Raw genomic sequence first — 22,991 nt, 5'->3', positions numbered from 1 at the left:
TTGAGATGGTGCTTTTTAATAAATTAAACTTTAAGGAATTATCTCAAGGTAACATTGGTCTCTGTAATAGATGAAATGTAAAATATTTATTATTTCTAAGGTGCTTTTTGAAATTATAAGTTAGTAATATATTATCACTGTGAGGAAAAAAATCAAATGATTGTAAGGTTTTATGTTAAAAGCTCTCCTTTGCAGTCCCAAAAATGATATTGGTTGCATTTTTAAGTTATGGTCTAAGAGTGGGCTCTCAATATGTTTATGTAAAATGTTATGGGAATTAAACTTCAATTTTATTTTTCTTCTTATTTAGTGGCCCTCAGATTCTCAGCTTGATTCTAAGGAACTTTCAGCTGGTTCTCAATTTGTAGGACTCATGGCAGTTCTCACAGCATGTTTTTCAAGTGGCTTTGCTGGGGTTTACTTTGAGAAAATCTTAAAAGAAACAAAACAATCAGTGTGGATAAGAAATATTCAGCTTGGTAAGTTTTAAATGTTTTCTAATATTATTTTAAAAATGATTATATTGTTATATTTAAAGATTTCTATATATCTTTAAATAAATGAGCCTTGCATAAAATCTGCTATTGATCCAAATATCTGGCAATGCTCTTGTCTTTTAAAACATTTTATTATTTATTTATTTATTTATTTATTTTTGATAGATTCTCGCTCTCTCGCCCAGGCTGGAGTGCAGTGGTGCAATCTCGGCTCACTGCAAGCTCCGCCTCCCAGGTTCACGCCATTCTCCAGTCTCAGCCTCCTGAGTAGCTGAGACTACAGGCGCCCGCCACCACGCCCGGCTAATTTTTTGTATTTTTAGTAGAGATAGGGTTTCACTGTGTTCGCCAGGATGGTCTCGATCTCTTGACCTTGTGATCTGCCTGCCTCAGCCTCCCAAATTGCGGGATTACAGGCATGAGCCACCTCCCGGGCCAAACATTTTATTTTAAATGAACGCCTTTTATTTAAGAATATGAAAAACTTAGATCTGTGACATAAAGACCAGCCTGGCCAACATGATGAAGCCCCATCTCTACTAAAAATACAAAAAATTAGCCAGGCATGGTGGCGCGCACCTGTAATCCCAGCTAATCTGGAGGCTGAGGCAGGACAATTGCTTGAACCTAGGAGGCGGAGGTTGCAGTGAGCCAAGAATAAAGTGTCTTACATATAGTGAGCCCTAAAAATGTCAACTATGTATATAAATATACAATATCAGAGAAAAAGAAAGAAATAAGGTTTCTGTGAGTTGCCTAAACTTTTATTAAATTGTAAGATAAAAATGGAAGACAAATCAGAATTTATGATTCTAATGTGCTTCATGGATTTCTTATTATTTGGTGACTTCATAAGCTCCAATGCTCATAGAAAAAAATGATAACAGACTTAATGTTTTGAAAGGATAATTAAATAATTACCTATCACAATTCAAAATTATAAGAACAAATTAAAACAATGTAATAGCATTTTTCAAACATCAAATTGTCAAAGATTAACATGATAAGATCCAATTTTAGCCAGAGAATAGAGAACCAGGAACTCTATTACCTATTGTTCCTAGGAGTATAGATTGATATAACCATGTTGGATTTCAATTTGGGAATATTTGCCAAAATTTTAAATATGTGTAGGCTGTAATGTAAGAATTCCAAGTCTGGATAAAAGTCTATCCTATAAGAGCACAAAGATAGATGTCCAGGATTATTGTTTCAGCCATTGGTTACCATTCTAAAAAACAGAAAACATTTAGAGGGCTGGTTAAATAAATTATCAGTATAATACATAGTATAGTGATTAAGATCATGTTCTCTCCTGAGCCCATGATTTACCAGTAGTGTGAGCTTGGGCAAGTTATGTAACCTCTCTGTGCTTCAGTTTCTTCATCTACAAAATAGACATCTACCTCATAGTGTTGTATGTGAGTTAACATACATGAAGCACTTAGAATAATTCTTGTTACGTGCTGATACATACATATTTGCTATTATAATCCATACAAAGGAATATTATGCAACTGTTAGAATGCAGTAGTTCTGTTCATACTGACATGTATATATCCTTCTATAATGTATACTTTTTTAGTAATTACAAAGTCTTTTATAAATTAAAAAACTTTACTGGGTGTGGTGGCTTGTGCTTCTAATCCCAGATACTTGGGAGGCTGAGATGGGAGGATTGCTTGAGAACCAGGAGTTTTGAGACCTGAGCAACATAGTGAGACCCTGTTTCTTGAAAATATATATATATAAGCCTGGATACAGTGGCTCACGCCTGTAATCCCAGCACTTTGAGAGGCCGAGGCAGGTGGATTGTTTGAGCTTAGGAATTGGAGACCAGTCTGAGCAATACTACAAAACTCTGTACAAAAAAAAAAAAAAATTAGCTGGGTGTGGTAGCGTGTGCCTGTGGTCCAAGCTACTTCGGAGGCTGAGGTGGGAGGATCGCTTGAGTCCAAGAAGTCGAGGCTGCAGTGAGTTGTGATTGTGCCTCTGCACTCCAGCCTGCTAAGTGACAGAGTGAAATCCTGTCTCAAAATATACATATACATATATATATGTTATATATAAAACTCTTCTGATGGTATTTTATATATGTGTGTATATATATACACACACATACATATTTTATATATATATAATACCATCATATAAAATACCATCACATGTGTTTTTGTAATTATATGCCAGCATTAATTTCATGTTTGAAATTAGACATTAAAAGGATAGAGCTGACTTAAAGGGAATTTTAGAGCATTTCTCATCCTTTTCACTTCCTTTCTATTGTGGAATACTTTGATTAGTTATAACTTCATTTTTAAAAATTGCTTTACGCTTGCACTCCTTAACTGCACATATTTCAAAGGTGACCCATAAGAAGTGGTCCCTGTAAGCATGAATTTCTTTATTAATAGCCTCGCAATGCTTCTGGGAATCTCTTATTCCAATAGTCATGTGATAGAATATGTTTTTGAGGTGAGATTCAACATGAACAAGACAGTTCCTGCTGTCACCAAGTTAACTTTCTCTAACAGTGAAACTTCAGTAACACAGAATCTAATGATTTCTATGACTATTTCTTAGCTGTGATTTTTTGGATATCAGTTATTATTAGTTATACTTTCAAAACAAAACTTTTATTTATTTATTTATTTTTTTAGAGACAGTCTCGCTGTTTTGCTCAGACTGGAATGCAGTGGTAGAATCATAGCCCACTGTAACCTCAAACTTCTGGGCTCAAGTGATTGTCCCACCTCAGCCACCTGAGTAGCTAGGACTACAGGCATGCACCACCACACCTAGCTAATTTAAATTTTTTTTTGTAGAGACGGAGTCTTGCTATGTTGCCTGGGTGGGTCTTAAACTCCTGGGGTCAAATGATTCTCCTGCTTTGGCCTTCCAAAGTGCTAGGATTTCAGGCGTGAGCCACTGTGCCCACTCTCAAAACTTCTTAATAGGGAAAAATATTGTACCCCCTGCCTCAGCTTTTATATTTGTATGTATCAATGTGAATATATGAAAAATCTAGGTCTAGCAAGAGGAAGATGGAAGAACAATGACATATTCCAAATGTGAGCAATTTGCACATATTCGAATGGGCTAGCCATGTAATTATCTAATTTGTGCATTGTATTATTTTAGTGCTCCAAAGTTGGTAATGTCTGTTATTTTTTGTATTCTATGTCTTTGTCTTTTTACATTTATATGTCTTTGTCTTGTAGTCATAATATAGTACTAAGTATACTTTTGTTAAGTATACAAAACCAAGTAAAAATTTTAGAAAGTAATCTAATTTTGGCTGGGCACGTAACTCACACCTGTAATCCCAGGACTTTGTGAGGCCAAGGCAGGTGGATCACGAGGTCAGGAGATCGAGACTAGCCTGGCTAACACAGTGAAACCCCGTCTCTACTAAAAATACAAAAAATTAGCTGGGCGTGGTGGCACGCGCCTGTAGTCCCAGCTACTCGGGAGGCTGAGGCAGGAGAATTGCTTGAACCTGGGAGGTGGAGGTTGCAGTAAGCCAAGATTGTGCCACTGCACTGCAGCCTGGGCAACAGAGCAAGACTCCGTCTCAAAAAAAAAAAAAAAAAAAAAAAGAAAGTAATCTAATTTTATCAAAAAGAAAAAGTTAAGTGTAAAATTATTTGGAATGTCAGTGGAAAAAATATATCTCTTCAGACAAACTAAATGATATATCATGTAGACTTTACTTTTTTTTAGGTTTCTTTGGAAGTATATTTGGATTAATGGGTGTATACATTTATGATGGAGAACTGGTATCAAAGAATGGATTTTTTCAGGGATATAACCGACTGACCTGGATAGTAGTTGTTCTTCAGGTAAAGCATTTAAAGTCTTAGATTTAATGCTAATAAACTGTATTTTAATATAAAGAATCAAAGTAGCTCCTGATATACTGATGTGAGGGGAAAAGGTCCCTCCTGTTAGTGCTCTCGTATCTAGTTTATTCAAGGAAGTGAAAATAGAAGTGATCTTAATGCTGTAATGAAATCTTGTTTTGTAAAGGGGTCTTTAATGAACTTTGTGGTATTTAAATGTAACATAATGAAAATACAAGTTTAAGAATAAAAGAGTTGAAGCTAAAGGCAAATATAACTTTTGATTTTTACAAGTCTTATCATTGTACAGGAAGTCTGGGTCAGCCATTAAGACCCAGGAAGCAGATCTAGATATTTAATTCTGTGACAATTCATAGCCTCATATTGTAGTTACATATTGGAAAACATCTGTCAAATTCAGTTTATATATAGCTTGGAATTGTTCAAGGGTTGAGTAATTAATTACATCTTTAAAAAATACATATGGAGAATTCTAGAGGATATAAAAATGAAGATACAAGTCACTATCCTTAGAGCCTCCTATTCTTCTAGAGATATTTGAAGCCTAGGAAGCAAGGCTCCAGAAAGGAAGGTGAAGATGGCAAAGGACAGTTGTGTTTTAAAAGCAGGTAGGATACTTCTATTTTTTTTTTTTTTTTTTTTTTTGAGACGGAGTCTAGCTCTGTCACCAGGCTGGAGTGCAGTGGTATGATCTCGTCTCACTGTAACCTCCGCCTCCCAGGTTCAAGCAATTCTCCTGCCTCAGCCTCCTGAGTAGCTGGGATTACAGGCATGTGCCACCACGCCCAGCTAATTTTTGTATTTTTAGTAGAGACGGGGGTTTCACCATGTTAGCCAGGATGATCTCGATCTCCTGACCTCGTTATCCACCCACCTTGACCTCCCAAAGTGCTGGGATTACAGGTGTGAGCCACCGCGCCCGGCCCGGATACTTCTATTTTTTTTTTTTTTTTGAGACGGAGTCTCGCTCTGTTGCCCAGGCTGGAGTGCACTGGCGTGATCTTGGCTCACTGCAAGCTCCGCCTCCCGGGTTCACGCCATTCTCCTGCCTCAGCCTCCCAAGTAGCTGGGACTACAGGCGCCCGCCACCAAGCCCAGCTAATTTTTTGTATTTTTAGTAGAGACGGGGTTTCACTGTGTTAGCCAGGATGGTTTTGATCTCCTGGCCTTGTGATCCGCCCACCTCGGCCTCCCAAAGTGCTGGGATTACAGGCGTGAGCCACCTCGCCTGGCCCGGATACTTCTGTTTTTAAGATAGCAGAAAAGGAAACAAGGATAAGTGAAAATTTTAAAAAAAATAATTAAGAGAAAATTTGAAGCGGAGATAGGGTGAGTCAAGAGAGTTTATGTATGATGTATCTTATTCCAGCAAAGAGAAGAAGCCCCCTTCCCTTAAAAAGGGGCTGAAGATATGAGAAAAATTAAAAATGTTTGGTATAACTGGTAGGAAGGATTCAATAGGGAGTAAATAGATGAATGACAACATTGCCAAGAAATACTGGGACTGAAACATTAATTTGTAGTAAGCTCTATTGGCATAATTTACGACTTTCTCTAAATAAAGCTTCCATCATAGAAGAGATGTTTTGAAAGTTGTTACAGTAGGTAACCCAGATTTGGAAAATGATAAGTAGTCTTTGGCAGAAAGCAAAACTGTGTAGTATAGTAAAACCTCATTATTAAAGTAGCCACAATTGGGAATTTGAGAGGGATTAGGTAGAAAGTTCTTTCTACAGTCTTAAAGAAAAAGCACAATTAAAACTGTGCTTTAGAAAACTTAATGTGACGGTAATGAGAGGTGGATTTGAAAGGGGAGAAACTATAGGAAAAAAGCCAAATTAAGGGGCTGTTGAAAGGCTGTAAAATGACTCTGATTACTAATTTTACTCAAAAGTAAAAATATTTCACTATTTGAAGTGACCAGTCCTCTCACATTTGTCCAAACAAGTGATGTTTAATTACTAAATTGGATAATGATAGACATTTTATTTGTAATATGGTCAAAGTCCATTATAACAAACTGCAGATTGTCCTGGTAGTTACTTTAATTAAATGCCTTTTGAAATAAGAGGGCTATTGAACAAAACCTGTAAGTCTATTCGTTGTTAAGAGATGTTTAAAATAAATCCCTTACTATAATGGGATTGAATTTATGGGACAAAAGCTTAAAGCTTTATTAAATACTGAAATTGTTTTGAAATGCAGTTTTATATGTGTGTTTTAAAAAATATTTTTTTAAAACTTCTGCAGGCACTTGGAGGCCTTGTAATAGCTGCTGTTATTAAGTATGCAGATAATATTTTAAAAGGATTTGCAACCTCTTTATCGATAATATTATCAACATTGATCTCCTATTTTTGGCTTCAAGATTTTGTGCCAACCAGGTAAAATGTTCTTTTCTATTTTTTTAAATCCCCAGAAGTATATAGAAAAATTAGAATTCTTTGTAAGGTGATCTGATAAATTTGAAGAAGCACTGAAATATAATTTTAAAAATTTATTTAACTATGTTTTAAAAATATTTCAAATTAAATTCATGAAAGAAAGTCTTCTCCTGAAAAGTTTTTTATACAAATTTGGTTGGCCAGAATTTTCCCAATAAATAGATGTGAATATTTTCCCTGCAAAGTAAAAAAGTGATATAAAAAAGTTAATAAGTCATATAAAGTCATAAAAATAAGTCATGTAATGACATTTTTAAAATACGGAATTTACATGACTTCCTTGAAGAAGATAGTTTATATAGAGAATGTGGCTCATGAGGAAACTCAATTAGGTGGTAGCAGGAAGAGCAATCCGGAAAGGAATTGCAGGAGGAGTTATAGGTGAGGAAGGAGACCCAGGACTCTGTAGTTTTATGGATGCTAAGGGAGGAGATAGCATCAGGAAAAATTGAGTGTAATGAATATCCATTACAGACAGCATTGAAAATTCTAGTTTTTTGTTTAATTTATAATCTCAGACTAGTGGGATTATATTTTAATTGTTTCCAGTACACCACTCTTGGTTTTCCTCCAACTTTACTCCTCTCCTGATTTTCTCAGCCTCTAAACTTTGGAATCTCCCAAGAATCTTTTATTTATTTATTACTTTATTATTTATGTGTTCATATTTTTGAGACAGGATCTCAGTTTGTCACCCAGGTTGCAGTGCAGTGGCGTGATCGTAGCCCACTGCAGCTTCAAACTCCTGGGCTCAAGCAATCCTCCTGCCTCAGCCTCACAGGTAGCTGGGACTACAGATGTGCTTTGTTGCCCAGGCTGATCTTGAACTCCTTACCTCGAGCAATCTTCCCACCTCTGCCTCTCAGAGTGCTGGGATTATAGGCATATGCCACTTCGCTGAACTCATTTGTGTTTTTGAGAGTGAAATAGGATTATGGATGGAATTTGGCACTATAAAAATATAATATCCTTTTTATATTTTTTATATTGAACATTGATGGTTTTAATTCTTTACTAGCAATCTAGACAATAGGTCTGGAACATACATGTTGAGATCTGTAGTTCTTATGGGACAAAAATTTAAAAGCATTTCTGTTTTCAGCTTGGTATGGAAATGAATCACTTAGCTAGTGAGACTAGATGAACAATGAACACTTGTGTCTTAATTTTGTAATCTTAATCATATTCCCTGTTCATAAGATGAGGAAATCGTATGCTTTAATGTACTTTGAGAATGTTTGCACCTTGCAGATTTTTAGATTTTACTTTTAAAAGCATACCTTTTTTTTAAAAAAAAAAAATTGAACCTTATGTAAGGCCGAGGTAATTAAATCTTTGAATTATGCAGAGAATAAACAAATAATGAACAAGCAAACCATCAGAGGGACAAAAGAGTAGTAGTTTGGCAATGAGGTGTATGCCTGCCTGTAAATTCATGTTTCTGAGGAAGTATATAAGGTTTGTTGAGTTGAAGATAGAAAGAGAAAAGACAATGATACTGCCATTATTGAATGAATGAATGAATGAATGAATGAATGAATATTTTGAGAATATGCTCAGGACACTAAGCCAGATGGAGAAGATGGATTCTGTTTCCTAAAATAGGTAACTAAGCCCTCTATCTTTATGCATCTTACCTTTGTGGAGAATACATTTTCAGTAATAAATCTAGTGACATTTTCTCAATCTTCATTCAATTCTATCCTAAATGTAATAATATATTTGCCTTTAGCCTCATTCCATCTCCTAAAACTGGGTTTTTGTTTGTTTGTTTGTTTGGCTTCTCTGAAATGGTATGCTTATACTTGCATTTCTGATTGTCCCTTTGGTAGTTTGTCAATCCTTGCTCGCTCTCTTGGCTATCTCATCCACTGCCATGTCATATCTGTCTTCTCTAGGAAGATAAGTACAGATTTCACCTAAACTCTAGATCCCTTTATTCTATTGACTGTTAGACATCTCTACTGATACAATATCACTGTTAACCACTTCCCTAAATTATTTTTCTTGTGCTTGTTATTTTGCTTATTGGTGTTACCATTCTTCCATTTAGGGTTGCTTATTCTTTTATCAAAAGTTTGTGTCTACTATGTGCCTGCTGGCCACTGTGCTAGCTCCTGGAAAAGGAGTGCATGAATGAGACACAATTTCTTGTCTTCAAGGTCATCAAGGTTTGGTGATCATCAAGTGATTGGAAAGACAGATGTGAATAATTATAACAGTATGATCAATGCAACAATGGAAGTATACATACAATAATTCTGTTAGAGGGGGCTCAAATCCTTGAAGTAATCATTACATTCTGATAGTTTTATCCTAATATTTTTTTTTTCTGAGACAATTTTCTCTCTCAGAACCATCTTAAAATTGCTGGCTTGAGAAACAGGTGTTTCCTGACATTATTAGGTATTCAAGTAGATCCTGCTAAAGATATTATAGAAAGGATTCCTGCAGTGGATACAAAGGTAGACCACAGAATCTTTCAGTTGAGCATGAACTTTCAGTCCATGCCATTCCAAAGTTCCAGAAAGCTAAGAATAGTTCATAATGACTAATGAAGACAGTGTCTAGTAATTAATAATTACCAATATTAATGTAGCAATTTCTTCAAGATACATTACAGGATGTTTTATGTTATCCTAATAACCTTATATGTATAACTGCATTCGAGTCTTTTGAAGAGTTAACCATTTGTATCAAGTCAAATCTAGTTATTAATCATAACAGATAATTAGTGAGCTCCCTATATATGCTAGGCACTGTGGCTACCACAGTGAATGAAGAGCATATGGTTGAGCAGGGGAGTGGACTTGTAAATAATGCATCATTTAATGACAGTGTGGTAAGTGTTATGCTAGGGTAGTTCTGCCTAGGGGAGTGAGTCTTGGAGACATTAGACCTGAATTATTATGAATAAGCATTTTCTAAGAAGCAAGGAAACTGTGGACAGAGGGAATAGTATCTCTAAAGACACTGTCAAGAAAGTGTATGTTGTGTTCACTGATTGGAGTGGCTGAATTATAGATTGGGTGGCATGAAGTGGGAAGGATGAGTTTGGAGGGACCATATTATGAAGGGCCTTTTAATAATGATTAGTAATTATTTTTCATTTATAGGCAATTAAAAACAAAAAAACAGGAGCATGGCTTTGGACTATTAGTAGAAACTTTAAATCCAAAACTAGCTTATGTCTCTATAATAGCATTTTAAAAAATGTACACATTAAAAGTTAAGATTGCACTTTGGGAGGCGGAGGTGGGCAGATCACTTGAGGTTAGGAGTTTGAGACCAGCCTGGCCAACATGGTGAAACCCCATCTCTACTAAAAATTCAAAAAATTAGCGGGGTGTGGTGGTGCACACTGGTAATCCCAGCTACTCGGGAGGCTGAGGCAGGAGAACTGCTTGAACCTGGGAGGTGGAGGTTGCAGTGAGCCGAGATCACACCACTGCACTCCAGCCTGGGCGACAGAGTGAGACTCCATCTCAAAAAAATAAATAAATAAAAGTTAAGATTCAGGCTGGTCACAGTGGCTCATGCCTGTAATCACAGCACATTGGGAGTCTGAGGCAGATCACTTGAGCCCAGGAGTTCAAGATCAGCTTGGGCAACAAAGTGAGACCTCAGCTCTACAAAAAATAGAAAAATTAGCCAGGTGTGGTGGTTTGCACCTGTGGTCTCAGCTACTTAGGAGACTGAGCTGGGATTGCTTGAACCCTGGAGGTCGAGGCTGCAGTGAGCCATGGTGACAGCACTGCACTCCAGAGCCTGAGCGACTGAGTGAGACCCTGTCTTTAAAAAGAAAAAAAAAAAAGTTAATATTTGTAGTCTAGTTTACATATCCTGTCTAAATTCGTTTCTGATTTATCGTAAAGTAGACTATATCTATAGATATATAGGATAAAGAGGAAACCAAGAACTCCCTGCATTTAATGTAATTTCCCTTTGTAAAGCATCCTATAAAAATTGGTCCTGAGTTTTGCTTATTATTATCTTGGATTTTAAACTAAACTTTACCTTGGTTTAACATGACAGAATAAAATATTCCTTTCGTATGTTCAACTAAAGAATTAAGGCCTTTTGTTATTGAATGTATTGCATACAAAATCCCTATTAAGGTGAAATACAGAACTTAAAATAGCTTTGCTTTGGAAGACAGTATAGTGCAGTCGATGAGAGTGCAGGCTGTAGAGTTAGACATACCTGGGTTTGATCCTCTTGAAGTTGTGGGACTTTAGACAAGTTATTTAAATTCTTTAAAACTGTTTCCTCATGTGTAAAAAATGAATACTAATACATCTTCATAGATTTGCTGTGACAACTCAATGAAATAATGCATATAAAGCACTTAGCCAGATACCTGGAATGTAGTAAGTACTCAAGATTTGTTAGCCGTGTTACTGGAACATTTTTCCCCACATTATAATTGTTTTTATAGTAAAGAAATAGAAGGAACTTGTTCTGCTTTTAATCTGATTTTCTCTTTTTTATTTTGTCTTCATCTTATTCAGTGTCTTTTTCCTTGGAGCCATCCTTGTAATAACAGCTACTTTTTTATATGGTTATGATCCCAAACCTGCAGGAAATCCCACTAAAGCATAGTTGTATACTATCTTTAACTGGTTTTTCACGATGGGGCACTAGGAATCTCGACATTAATCTTGCACAGAGGACTTCTACAGAGTCTGAGAAGATATCATCATGCTGAATCTGATCATACTGTTTTTTAAAAGTTTAAGGATAAAATATGTGTATATGTAACAAAACACATTGCATCTAGAAATCAAAACTTGAAAGTATTTCCAGGGATTAGAATTAGAAGGAATATTAGAGGAAACTTGAAATCTGAGTTTAAAAAGATTTTACCTTTTTGATTGCTGCAGAAATGTCCTATGCACTCTTTGCAAGAGCACACAACAAATGTCAGATACCAATTTTTGCAAATTAGATTTAATCTTATTAAATGTTTTTATCTTACTCTTTCTGTACAGATATATCAAATCACATGAAATATTTAAAGTTTGAAAATTATAATTACCTATAAAGCTGTGAAAAATAGAAGTATAATTTGAAAAAACATTTCACTTATCAGAGATTTTTATATTTATACAAAAGATTACTAAATGAAGGATTGCTAAATGTTTTTTGTTCAATTACATAAAAATTAATATTCTGGGTCTGATCTGTCAGAGAATAAATATCAAATCTAAATTTAATGTAGAGATACATACTATTTCTCCATATGAATTTAAAGATATTTTAGTGCTTCAAGACTGCTGAAAGCAATCCAGTTGCTCCTGTGCTAGATGGTAGCCAGAGAATTTTATAGTAATGGAGGTTAGCCCTTAATCTCTTCATTGCATTTCATTTCTGTAAATCAGATTAAGTCCTTAATATTATTTTAAATTAAAATTTGTGTGTAATTGCCATTAAATTTTCAAAATGTAATTTAAAAGGATTAAATACTCATTTAATAATTTAAAATAATTATTGTATAATATCTACATTTGGAGAATTTTGAACTATCAAGCATATACTGTATACAGTTAGAAAGTTATTAAATGAACATTTTACTCATTGATCTGTAAAAACTTCTTTAATCTACAACTGTTTACAAAAACAACATTCAAACAAATAATACAGATGTCAGTGACAGAACAAAATGACTTTTCTTCGAGACATTCCAGATTGCCATATTACTTTATTTTAAACAGCGCTATAACTTTAAATCCAAGGCTGCTCGGAAGATTTTTTTAGGTCTCTCATAAGCCTATTCTTCCCTGATCACATGAGTGGGAGAGGTAGCCAAATTTTGAATTCCCTTTCTGTGTTCCCACAAGAGCTGCTGAGAAGGCCTGGCGCAGTGGCTCACGCCTGTAATCCTAGCAGTTTGGGAGGCTGAGGCAGGTGGATCACAAGGTCAAGAGATTGAGACTATCCTGACCAACATGGTGAAACCCCATCTCTACCAAAAATACAAAAATTAGCTGGGTGTGGTGGCACGCACCTGTAGTCCCAGCTACTCGGGAGACTGAGGCAGGAGAATCACTTGAACCCGGGAGGCAGAGGTTGCAGTAAGTGGAGATCACGCCACTGCACTCCAACCTGGGCGACACAGTGAGAGTCTGTCTCAAAAAAAAGAAAAAAAAAAAAAAGCTACTGAGAAGGAGCCACCATTTTGCTTTAAAATAGTGGGTTTTTTTCCTTTTTAATGAACACTGGAGCTGAGGATGCAGATTACATGAGTTATTTAATAAGTTGATTCAAGAGAGAGAGAATATATTAGAAATGGTAAGATGATTTGGTGGGCAAAAATGCTTTCTATAATTTGAATATGGGTTTAATTTAATTATTAACTATAGACAGAATTACTTACTGAGTATAAGAAGTATTTTACTGTCTGGGCACAGTGGCTCATGCCTGTAATCCCAGCACTTTGGGAGGCCGAGGCGGGTGGATCACAAGGTCAGGAATTCGAGACCAGCCTGGCCAGCATGGTGAAACCCCATCTCTACTAATAATACAAAAATTAGCTGGGCATGGTGGTGCGCACCTGTAGTCCCAGCTACTCAGGAGGCTGAGGCAGGAGAATTTCTTGAACACACCAGGTGGAAGTTGCAGTGAGCCAGGATCGTGCCACTGCACCCCAGCCGGGGTGACAGAGCGAGACTCCGTCTCAAAAAAAAAAAAGAAAATACACACACACACACACACACACACACCCACAGTATGAATGAAAAAAATAAAATACTTCTTTTTTTTTTTTTTGAGACAGAGTCTCACTTTGTTGCCAGGCTGGAGTGCTGTGGCGCGATCTCGGCTTACTGCAACCTCCCACTCCCTGGTTCAAGGGATTCTCCTGCCTCAGCCTCTGAGTAGCTGGGATTGCAGGCGTGAGCCACTGCGCCTGGCCTATACTGTATATATTTTTAAAGACTGTTCTAATAGATATAAAAACTGTAAAAAATAAGTATTTTTATATAGCTCTCATGGATTTTATTAAACAGAATTGGCTCAAAAATACTATGTTACAGACTGTTGGGTACCCTTGCTTAACGTGAACTGGCAGTGTTACCTTGCTTTTGCAGTAATAGTCTACAGATTGCAGGTCTCATCAATTCCATCCAAAGTTTAAAAGCATTTAAAATTACCAAATCTTTAAAGTCACTTTGGTGGTGATTCCAAATTGGTACCAAGCAAACTTTCTGGATGCCCAACATGATTTTCAGTAACCACCCTTTAGAGTATTTGTTTACTAAGTTCACCACATTTTGAACATGGTAGTTTTAGACTGCAATAATATTTAGACTTGCATTATTACTTACTGCTAAGTAAAATCTAAATCCTGCAAATGCACAGAATTCAAGCTGAAATATAATGATTTATGTTTAGCTCACATTGAAGTATTGGTTGGTTACTTATGTATTAATGCAGTGTGCATTCACATTTAATCAGGTTTAGTCTGTTTCTATTTTAATAATTTAAAAAAATTATACAAGCAAATTAGATATTAGACATGTTAGTTACAATGGTAACACATTTTTAGGTGTCGAAACACAATTTTCAAAATTCCTAATGAAAGTTATAAAAATGTAAACAAGAATTGTAAAGATGGACAAAGTAGTCAAATATATTTTCAAAGCACAATTTTATTAGACAGGCATAATTTACATTTTGCTTTTCTAGTGGGTTTGAAAATGTTTATTGGAGATTGGGCTATGTAGTTTATAATTTTTAATTCATAAAAAAGTAATCATACATGAGAAGGTAGACCTGTGCCCTAGGATCATGTCACATATACAGATAATGCCATTTCCTTGTGTGTGTGATGTGTGTTTTGATGACCTCCACAGGCCTTACTGTATCAAGCTTTTATAATGATGACTCCTTCATTATTTAAATTCCTATACTTTTTATTTGTTATCACGCAACTACTTTGTTCAATGTGAAAATGTGCTAACTCATGGGAGAAGAGTGCCAATCGATAGTTCTTTTAGCAATTAAGAATATGGTATTTGGGAAGAAAAGTTTGAAATGCAACAAATGGATGTTTCAACACAGTAGTATTATATTATCAGTTCTTTAGTAAGTGATTTTAGAGATGTTGTAGGCTACTTTTATGGTGGAATATATAGTATAGAGATGCAAAACTTAAATGTTTACATCAATTTATATTGAATGTCACATAATTTCATGGAAGGAAAGGTAGCTTGATATTTAGATTCTAAGATATAATCTGAAAGGAAACTAATTATGTTCTCTACACTTACTGTAATACTGATTATTCTTACATATCAAATTATTGAACTTTAAAAATTTCATTGTATAGTCATTAAACTGAGTTGGGTTTTTTCTTAAAGGGTTTAGCATCACTCATTTGATTTACACATTCACATTATAATATTTAATTATCATGGGTGTATGCTTTACATAAAAAAGGTTTATAAAAGTTATTTATGCTATATTGAAAGTCATCTTAAGAATCTCCAGGTTATTTAAAGTAGTTATAGGAGCAGAGAACAAGCACCTTTATCAAAATCTGGTCCTATGTGCCTTGCTTTACCAAATACCTGATTTTTCTGGAGGGTGTTCCTGTAATTCACAACTGTAGACACATGGGCAAAATTAGGATTTTTAAGAATAAATACATTTCTATTTTTTTGGTTGTTTCAACATTAGCTCTTCAAATTCATTAACAAAATTAAAATAGGTATATTACAAAAGCATAAACATTTGTGAACAGTACTTAAATAAATTGTGATACTATTGCTCCATCATTGAACTTTTTGAAACTTTAACAATTGTATAAAACTGTCAGTTTGTTGTTTCATTTGTAATTACAAAATAATTTAAAAACTTTTTAAAATAATTTGGATCCTGACTTTGTCTATATCTGTATTTCATTTGTTTAGAAAGATTCTTTTGGGTTTGATAATGTAATTTGTATATTTAAATTTTTTATGGACATAATTCAAAGGAATGTATAAATTGGTCTTTTGTTAAATGGCTTTTTAATTGATAAACTTCTCTTGTCATTTTTTGGTATCCAGCTATTACCTATTTAATAGATTTATTGAAATAGATTATTTTCATAAAGAACTCTATACAAATCTTTTTCTATATTTCCTTATTTTCCTATTTACCTGTGTCTATGACCTTACCTATGAATTAGTCTTCTCTCTTTATATATCAAAAATGAATTACTGATCTTTTTCTCTGGCTCTGTAGTATCTCTATCACTGTCACATGTGATCTTTCTTCCTTTTCTCTAGCTCATATTCTAGCATGAAATACTGGGTTGGCCAGGTGCAGTGGCTCATTCCTGTAATCCCAACACTTTAGGAAGCCAAGGCAGAAGAATCGCTTGAGCCCATGAATTTGAGGCCAGCCTGGGCAACATAGCCTTGTTTCTACAAAAAATCTTAAAAATAAAATTAGCCAGTATGTTGGCATGCACCTGTGGGGCCAGCTACTCAGAAGGCTGAGGCAGAAGGATTGCTTGAGCCCAGCAATTTGATGCTGCAGTAAACCATGATGACACTACTGGACTCTAGCCTGAGTGACAGTGAGACTCTGTCTCAAAAAACAAACAAAACAAAAACTGAAACAACAAAAAAAGACTGGGTTTATTTAAGCTAGTTAGAATTTATCTTTCTATATGTTAATAACAGCCTAACAGATTTTTTGTTTTAAATATCTCTAGGCTAGCCTCAAGGTTAAGTAATTATAGAAGTTTGGTATGTATTTTCTTCATAATTTGAATATAATTGCTTCCATTGTGACTGTCAATTGAATGCATGGAGATCAATTGTGATAATATACAGGATTTTAGTCCTATCTCTACTGCTGAAGTAACCTTACACAAAATACTTTGTAAAAAAATCACTAAAGTGCCAGCATTTTTAAAATGTATATTTTTCTTTGGCAACCTCTCATGAAAAGCACTAACTAAAAATATTTAATAATCTTTTTTGTATTACAGTGCTTCTTTTGTTGGAAATATATCACAATCCTCAAGTTCCACTGCTATGCAAAAGTATCTTAGAATCTGAATCTTATAGATAATACTACCTTTTTTTTTTTTTTTTTTTTTGAGATGGTGTCTCGCTCTGTCACCTAGGCTGCAGTGGTGTGACCTCACTGCAACCTCTGCCTCCCAGGTTCAAGCAATTCTCCTGCCTCAGCCTCCCTAGTAACTGGGATTACAGGCCATGCCACCACGCCCAACTAATTTTTGTATTTTTAGTAGAGACGGGGTTTCACCATGTTGGCCAGGCTGGTCTCAAACTCCTGACCTCAGGTGATCCGCCTGCCTCGGCCTCCCAAAGTGCTGGGTTTACAGGCGTGAGCCACTGCGCCCGGCCAATACTGCCTTTCAAAAGAGACTGATAGTGACCAGCATTAGTAATCATACTGGTGGGGTTTTTTGGGGTGTTTTTCTGTTTTGTTTCGTTTTTTGGTTTTTGTTTTTGAGACAAGGTCTTCCTCCCGTTGCCTAGGCTGGAGTGCGGTGACACAATCTTGGCTCACTGCAGCCTTGACAGAGCAAGCTCAAGTGATCCTCCCAGGAGTCTCAGCCCCCAAGCAGCTGGGAATACAGGTGTGCGCCACCATGCCCAGCTAATTTTTGTATTTTTTTGTAGAGATGGGGTTTTGCCATGTTGCCCGGATTGGTCTCAAACTCCTGAGCTTCAGTGATCTGCCTGCCTTGGCCTCCCAAAGTGTTGGGATTACAGGCGTGAGCGACCACACCCAGCCCATACTGGTCTTTCTTACTGTTTTTAAAAAGAGAATTCCTTTAAGGCAGGACTGATTACATATACACTCTAGAAAAGAAAATAGCAAGGAAGAAATTAATTGCCTTCAATTACCAAAGATTTGAGCTTCTGCTATGGCTGAGAGTGTTTTGGTCATTGCAAATTCAGGGGTTTCCCAAGTTCACCCTCATTTCTGGCTAGAAAGAGAAACTTACTAAAAGCTATTATACTCACAGTCATATTTATTACAGAGAAAGGAAATACAAATTAAAACCAGCCAAAGGAAGTGACACATAAAACAGAGTCTAGGAGTGGTCCAAACTTGAGGCTTTCGGTGTCCTTTTCTTGTAGCGTCATGGAAGGTGTTATCTACTCCTGACCACAATGTTTGACAGTACACACATAGTATTGCCATTCAGGGAAGCTCACCTAAGCTTTGGTGTCCAGATTTTTATTGAGAGAGGCTCTATTAGTTGGCATGGTTGGTTGATTTTTTTGCCCATGTAGTTGTCCTCTCTTTCCAACATCTGCCCCTCCCTGGAGATCTGGTTGACATCAAGACTTCAGGGCCTCACCATAGGTTATCTCCTTAGCATAAACTGTCAAGTGTTGTCTAAGGAACCCACAATGAATAATAAAGACATTCCTATCAGTGAGAACTCCCAAAGACTTAACACCAGAACTTTCTTTGGATGGGCCAAATTTCTTACTACACAAAGACCATTCATCTCTATACACTTCTTTCTGAATTGATGAGGATGATACAAGCAACGACAATTCTTCTTTTCAGAGACTTTTAATTTTTTTTTTTTTTTTTTTTTTTTTTTGAGATGGAGTCTCGCTCTGTCACTCAGGCTGGAGTTCAGCGGCACGATCTCTGCTCACTGCAACCTCCGCCTCCTGGGTTTGAGCAATTCTCCTACCTCAGCCTCCCAAGTAGCTGGGATTACTGGTGCTCACCACCACGCCCAACTAATTTTTGTATTTTTGGTAGAGACGGGTTTTCACCATGTTGGCCAGGCTGGTCTCGAACTCCTGACCTCAGGTGATCTGCCGGCCTTGGCCTCCCAAAGTGCTGGGATTACAGGCATGATCCATCACACCCAGCCCAGAGACTTTTAATTTATACATTTTCATTTTTAATTTTAGAATATCTGTCAAATGATTCTGAACATAACATGAATCTAGTGTGGAAAAATGTTTATAATCAGATACTGTGTTAAGAACATATATATATAGAGAGAGAGAGAGAGCATAGTATTGTCATTTAGTTTTCACTTCTTATGTTTAATGACAACTTTATAAATGCTGGACTATTTTAAACTACAAATTTAAAACATGGTTTATAAACCTTTTACCTGTACTGCATATTAATAAACAATTTTGAACTAATTTTAAATTAGGCATTACCTATCACCATTATAAGGAAGAGCTAAAACCTGATACCAGTTGTTATTTTGGCTCACAGTAGGGCTTCACTAGTGTTAGGATCACATTTTCCTCCCTTGGACCTGAGAATCAGGTGTTTTTCGTTTAATGCATTTATTTTCATTCATTCATTTAGGATTTCTAAAATGTTAGAGGTAATTTGTTTAAAACAAATAACATGGTGTTCTTTTGGAAATATACAGTTTATCTTAGATATACACTTTCCTCTTTTTAAAGGTAGAACTCACTGCAGGTTTAAAAGAATAATGAATATTGTTACAGTGTTTAGTGATAATCACTGAAAATTCACGTTAAAATATACTTTAAGCTTGTCTAACGCGTGGCCCGCAGGCTGCATGCAGCCCAGGATGGCTTTGAATGTGGCTCAACACAAATTTGTAAACTTTCTTAAAACAGTATGAGATTTTTTTGCAATTTTTTAAAGCTCATCAGCTATTATTAGTTACTGTATTTTATATGTGGCCCAAGACAATTCTTCTTCTTTAAGGGTGACCCAGGGAAGCCAAAAGATTGGACACCCCAGCTTTAAATGTAGAGTATTTAAGAGGTTCAGTTAAATATACTAAATCAGACTTGTGTGATTTAGACACAAAATCTGTGTGTGTGTGTGTTTGGTCTTTTAAAAGATACTGCATGTACAAACATGATTTCTAATAATTGAGGGTTTATTAAGTTTTTCCCTTTAGGCTAAAGTTTTATTTTATTCTGCTTGGATAGTAAATACAGCATTTTAAAATGATGATGCTAAGTGCTTTTTAAATATATGCATGCTGCTTCAATAGGTCTTTTAAATATAGCCAAGGCAGGGTAATATTTCCTGAGTGATGATAGAATTATAGAAAATCATGAAAGATGTGTGCCTGTCATATTGCTATGAATTCTAGAATTTTAAAACCTGCCACTTATTTTGGATGTTATATACACATAATGCCTCAAATTTCCATTATTTCATATTATTTTTCTCCATTTCCCTCGTGTCAAGTTTCATTTTGTTTTCAATATTTTGTTTTTATAATATTGCCATTTTAATGGCTTCAATCATGCTATGACAGATTGTGCCAATTTAGCTTTAAAAAACTCATGGGCTACCTCCATGAACTCACACATGCGGCATTGTTAAAGAACTTTTTTTAAAATTAAATTTTCTCCAGCTTTTCATTTTGCAGCATACAAAAAAATTGAAAAATTGGTATACCACCTAAATCCAACCATTATTAACATTTTGCCACACTAGCTTTATCTCTGTTGGGACACTTTACCCCTACATACTCCAGCATGCGTGACCTAAAGATATGGACATCTTCTTAATTAACCTCAGTGCCATTATGACACCTAAGAAAATTTAAATTAATTCAGGTCACTTCATCTAAGTTCAAATTCAAATACAATTGCCCCTCTGTAAACGTGGGGGATTGGTTCCAGGACCCCCACCTCGTGTATACCAAAATTTGGGCACACTCAAGTCCTTAAGGGGAAACCGCGTATAAGAAAAGTCAGCCCTCCCTATGGGTGGGTTTCACATCCTGCAAATAACTGTGTTTTCCATCTGCATTTGGCTGAAAAAAAATCTGCATATAAGTGGACCCATGCAGTTCAAATCTGTTGTTCAAGAGTCAACTGTATTCCCAGTTGTCTCAAAAATGATTTTTTATAGCTTTTTTGTTTTGGAACGAGGGTAAAATCAAGGTTAATGCTTTGTATTTGATTGTCTCCTTTGGTCTTGAAGTCCCCTTCCTGCACCACCACCTGCCCCTCAATGGCTTTTTTATACCAAGAGACTGAAAATGCTACCTCTAATGACTTTTCTCCTCATGATAGTACGCTTTGAAGGACGAAAGTTACTTTGCTCATATTATGTGGTTTGATTTGTTCCCTTTATTCCTTTCATGTCCTTTGAACTGGAAGTCAAGTCTATAGGTTTGATTACCTTCAGGTTAAATGTATTGGGTAAAAATATTTCACAGATTTTATATTGTATCATATTAAAAGGCACAGATAATCTCATTATTAATGTTGGTAATTGATTATTTGGTTAAGATGATGACTACCCCATTGTAAAGGTTATTGTAAAGTTCTCCCTGTGGTAAAGGTCATTTGTTCACCCTTAGTAATGTATGGAGTAATGTTTTAGCACCAGGAGAATATTCTGTTTCCCAATGCCTTTAGCATCAATTGATGATTCTTGACTGAATCATTTATTACACTGGGGTGCAAAATGGTGATAAATTTTTTTTAGTGCTCTAAATTTCTTCTACATTTATTAGTTTATATTCTTTTTTAAAATAAAAAAGTATATTTCTCTCCTGTTTCTCTAATATCCCCCTTTAAAAAAAAGACCATGTCTTCATGAATTAAAAAAAAATTACTCAATATATTATAGCCAATCGGTCACAGTTCTTTTTGATGCTCATATATATTGTGAGCCTCTAGCCCATGTAAGTCACAGCAAGCTAACTCTTGGGTTTTTTTTGAGACGGAGTTTCACTCTGTCACCCAAGCTGGAGTGCAGTGGCACGATCTCGGCTCACTGCAACCTCCACCCTCCGGGTTCAAATGATTCTCCTTCCTCAGCCTCCTGAGTAGCTGGGACTATAGGTGCCTGCCACCGCGCCTGGCTAATTTTTTGTATTTTTAGTAGAGATGGGGTTTCACCATCTTGGCCAGGCTGGTCTTGAACTCCTGACCTCGTGATCCACCCGCCTCGGCCTCCCAAAGTGCTGGGATTACAGGCATGAGCCACTGTGCCCGGCCACTCTTGTGTTTTTTAAACATGACCACATTAGTCTTTTAGTCCTTATTTGCTTCAGGCACAAGAAATCTGAGGCTTACCTTATATTTGTCTTGTTCCAAATTTGGATTATCAGCTAATTCTCCAAGGAGCCCTATACCTTTTAAGGGGAATGGGATTTATTTTATTTTTTCTTTGGAGTCCTTCTAGCCAGTGAATGGAATTTATTATAGAATCCATTGTTACTGAGCTGTCATTGTTTCTGGGCCATTTTAGTGGACATAGCTAGGAAATACAATTTTAAAAGATCATGAATTCAAATTAATATTTACAATTAAAATTTAGCAACATGGCCAGGTGCAGTGGCTCATGCCTGTAATTCCAGCACTTTGGGAGTCTGAGGTGGGAGGATCACTTAAGGCCAGGGGTTCAAGACCAGCCTGGGCAACAGAGTGAGATCCTGTCTCTACAAAAAAAAAAAAAAGATAAATTTTTTCGAAAAGTTTTATATGAAAAGTGTACTCTGAAAAAATCTAGCTGTCATACCTATCCCTCCATTCCTAACCATCTCTTATAAGTAATTATTATAAGTATTTTCTTAGTTTTCCAATTTATCTTTCATGTGTTTCTTTTTGAAAAGCAAACAAATATGCATATTGCTATACTTACTGTGCCTCTTTCACAACATGGGGTCTTTATAAAATTTCTTTGGATGTTTAGAAAGGTTTGTATGTTCTAATTTATACTGATAACATTTTATATAATGCATTTAGAGTCCCCAATTTCCTTGTCTAGGCCTCTACTATTTAATTTGACACCTTTAAATGATGTTCTTTGACTCTTATCTAATTGTCTATGTGACCGTCAGTGAATATATTATCTCTTCATATTTTCTGTAGTCTTATTTCTTTTTGATTAGAACATATAATATTTACACACTATTTTCCCATCCTAATCCCCACCTTTGTAATAAAATTAATTAAAATTTTAAAAAAGTATATTTAATACTCTACTGATACTTATCTGAAGTCTCTCCAGTCAACTTTTGGCTGGATGAAGCTCTTCTGTAGAGTATTCAAGGAGGGCTTGTAAGTACTGTACAATATTCTCTGAGTTGTGACATGTTTAAAATTTCTTCTAGAGCCTAGATACCATGTAGAAAATCCTTGACAAACATTTCCTTTTCTTGAGTTTGTCTGAATTTGTGCTTCACTGTTGGGTTGCTTGATGTTATCATCAAGAAGTGTGGCACC

At 35.8% G+C, this 22,991-nt stretch overlaps 1 protein-coding gene across 6 annotated transcripts in view; it reads left to right on the top strand.

Moving 5' to 3' along the window:
• The window catches only part of SLC35A3 (solute carrier family 35 member A3), a 76,854-nt gene that overhangs the window by 48,426 nt on the left and 5,437 nt on the right, over positions 1–22,991 (top strand). For 2 of the 6 annotated variants that reach the window (XM_057302861.2, XM_003808467.6), the window contains exons 5-8: positions 311–479; positions 4,221–4,339; positions 6,611–6,744; positions 11,316–16,771. In XM_057302861.2, coding sequence (XP_057158844.1) covers positions 311–479; positions 4,221–4,339; positions 6,611–6,744; positions 11,316–11,406 — 513 coding nt within the window. In that variant the 3' untranslated portion in view covers positions 11,407–16,771. Of the gene's footprint in view, positions 1–310; positions 480–4,220; positions 4,340–6,610; positions 6,745–11,315; positions 16,772–22,991 lie in introns of those variants that run through there. The other 4 variants (XM_055115660.3, XM_055115652.2, XM_055115658.2 and 1 more) reach the window with 3 other exon arrangements.

Source organism: Pan paniscus, chromosome 1 (assembly GCF_029289425.2).
Source record: "Pan paniscus chromosome 1, NHGRI_mPanPan1-v2.0_pri, whole genome shotgun sequence".
NCBI classification, from domain to species: domain Eukaryota; kingdom Metazoa; phylum Chordata; class Mammalia; order Primates; family Hominidae; genus Pan; species Pan paniscus.
This window is presented reverse-complemented; position numbering and strand designations above follow the sequence as displayed.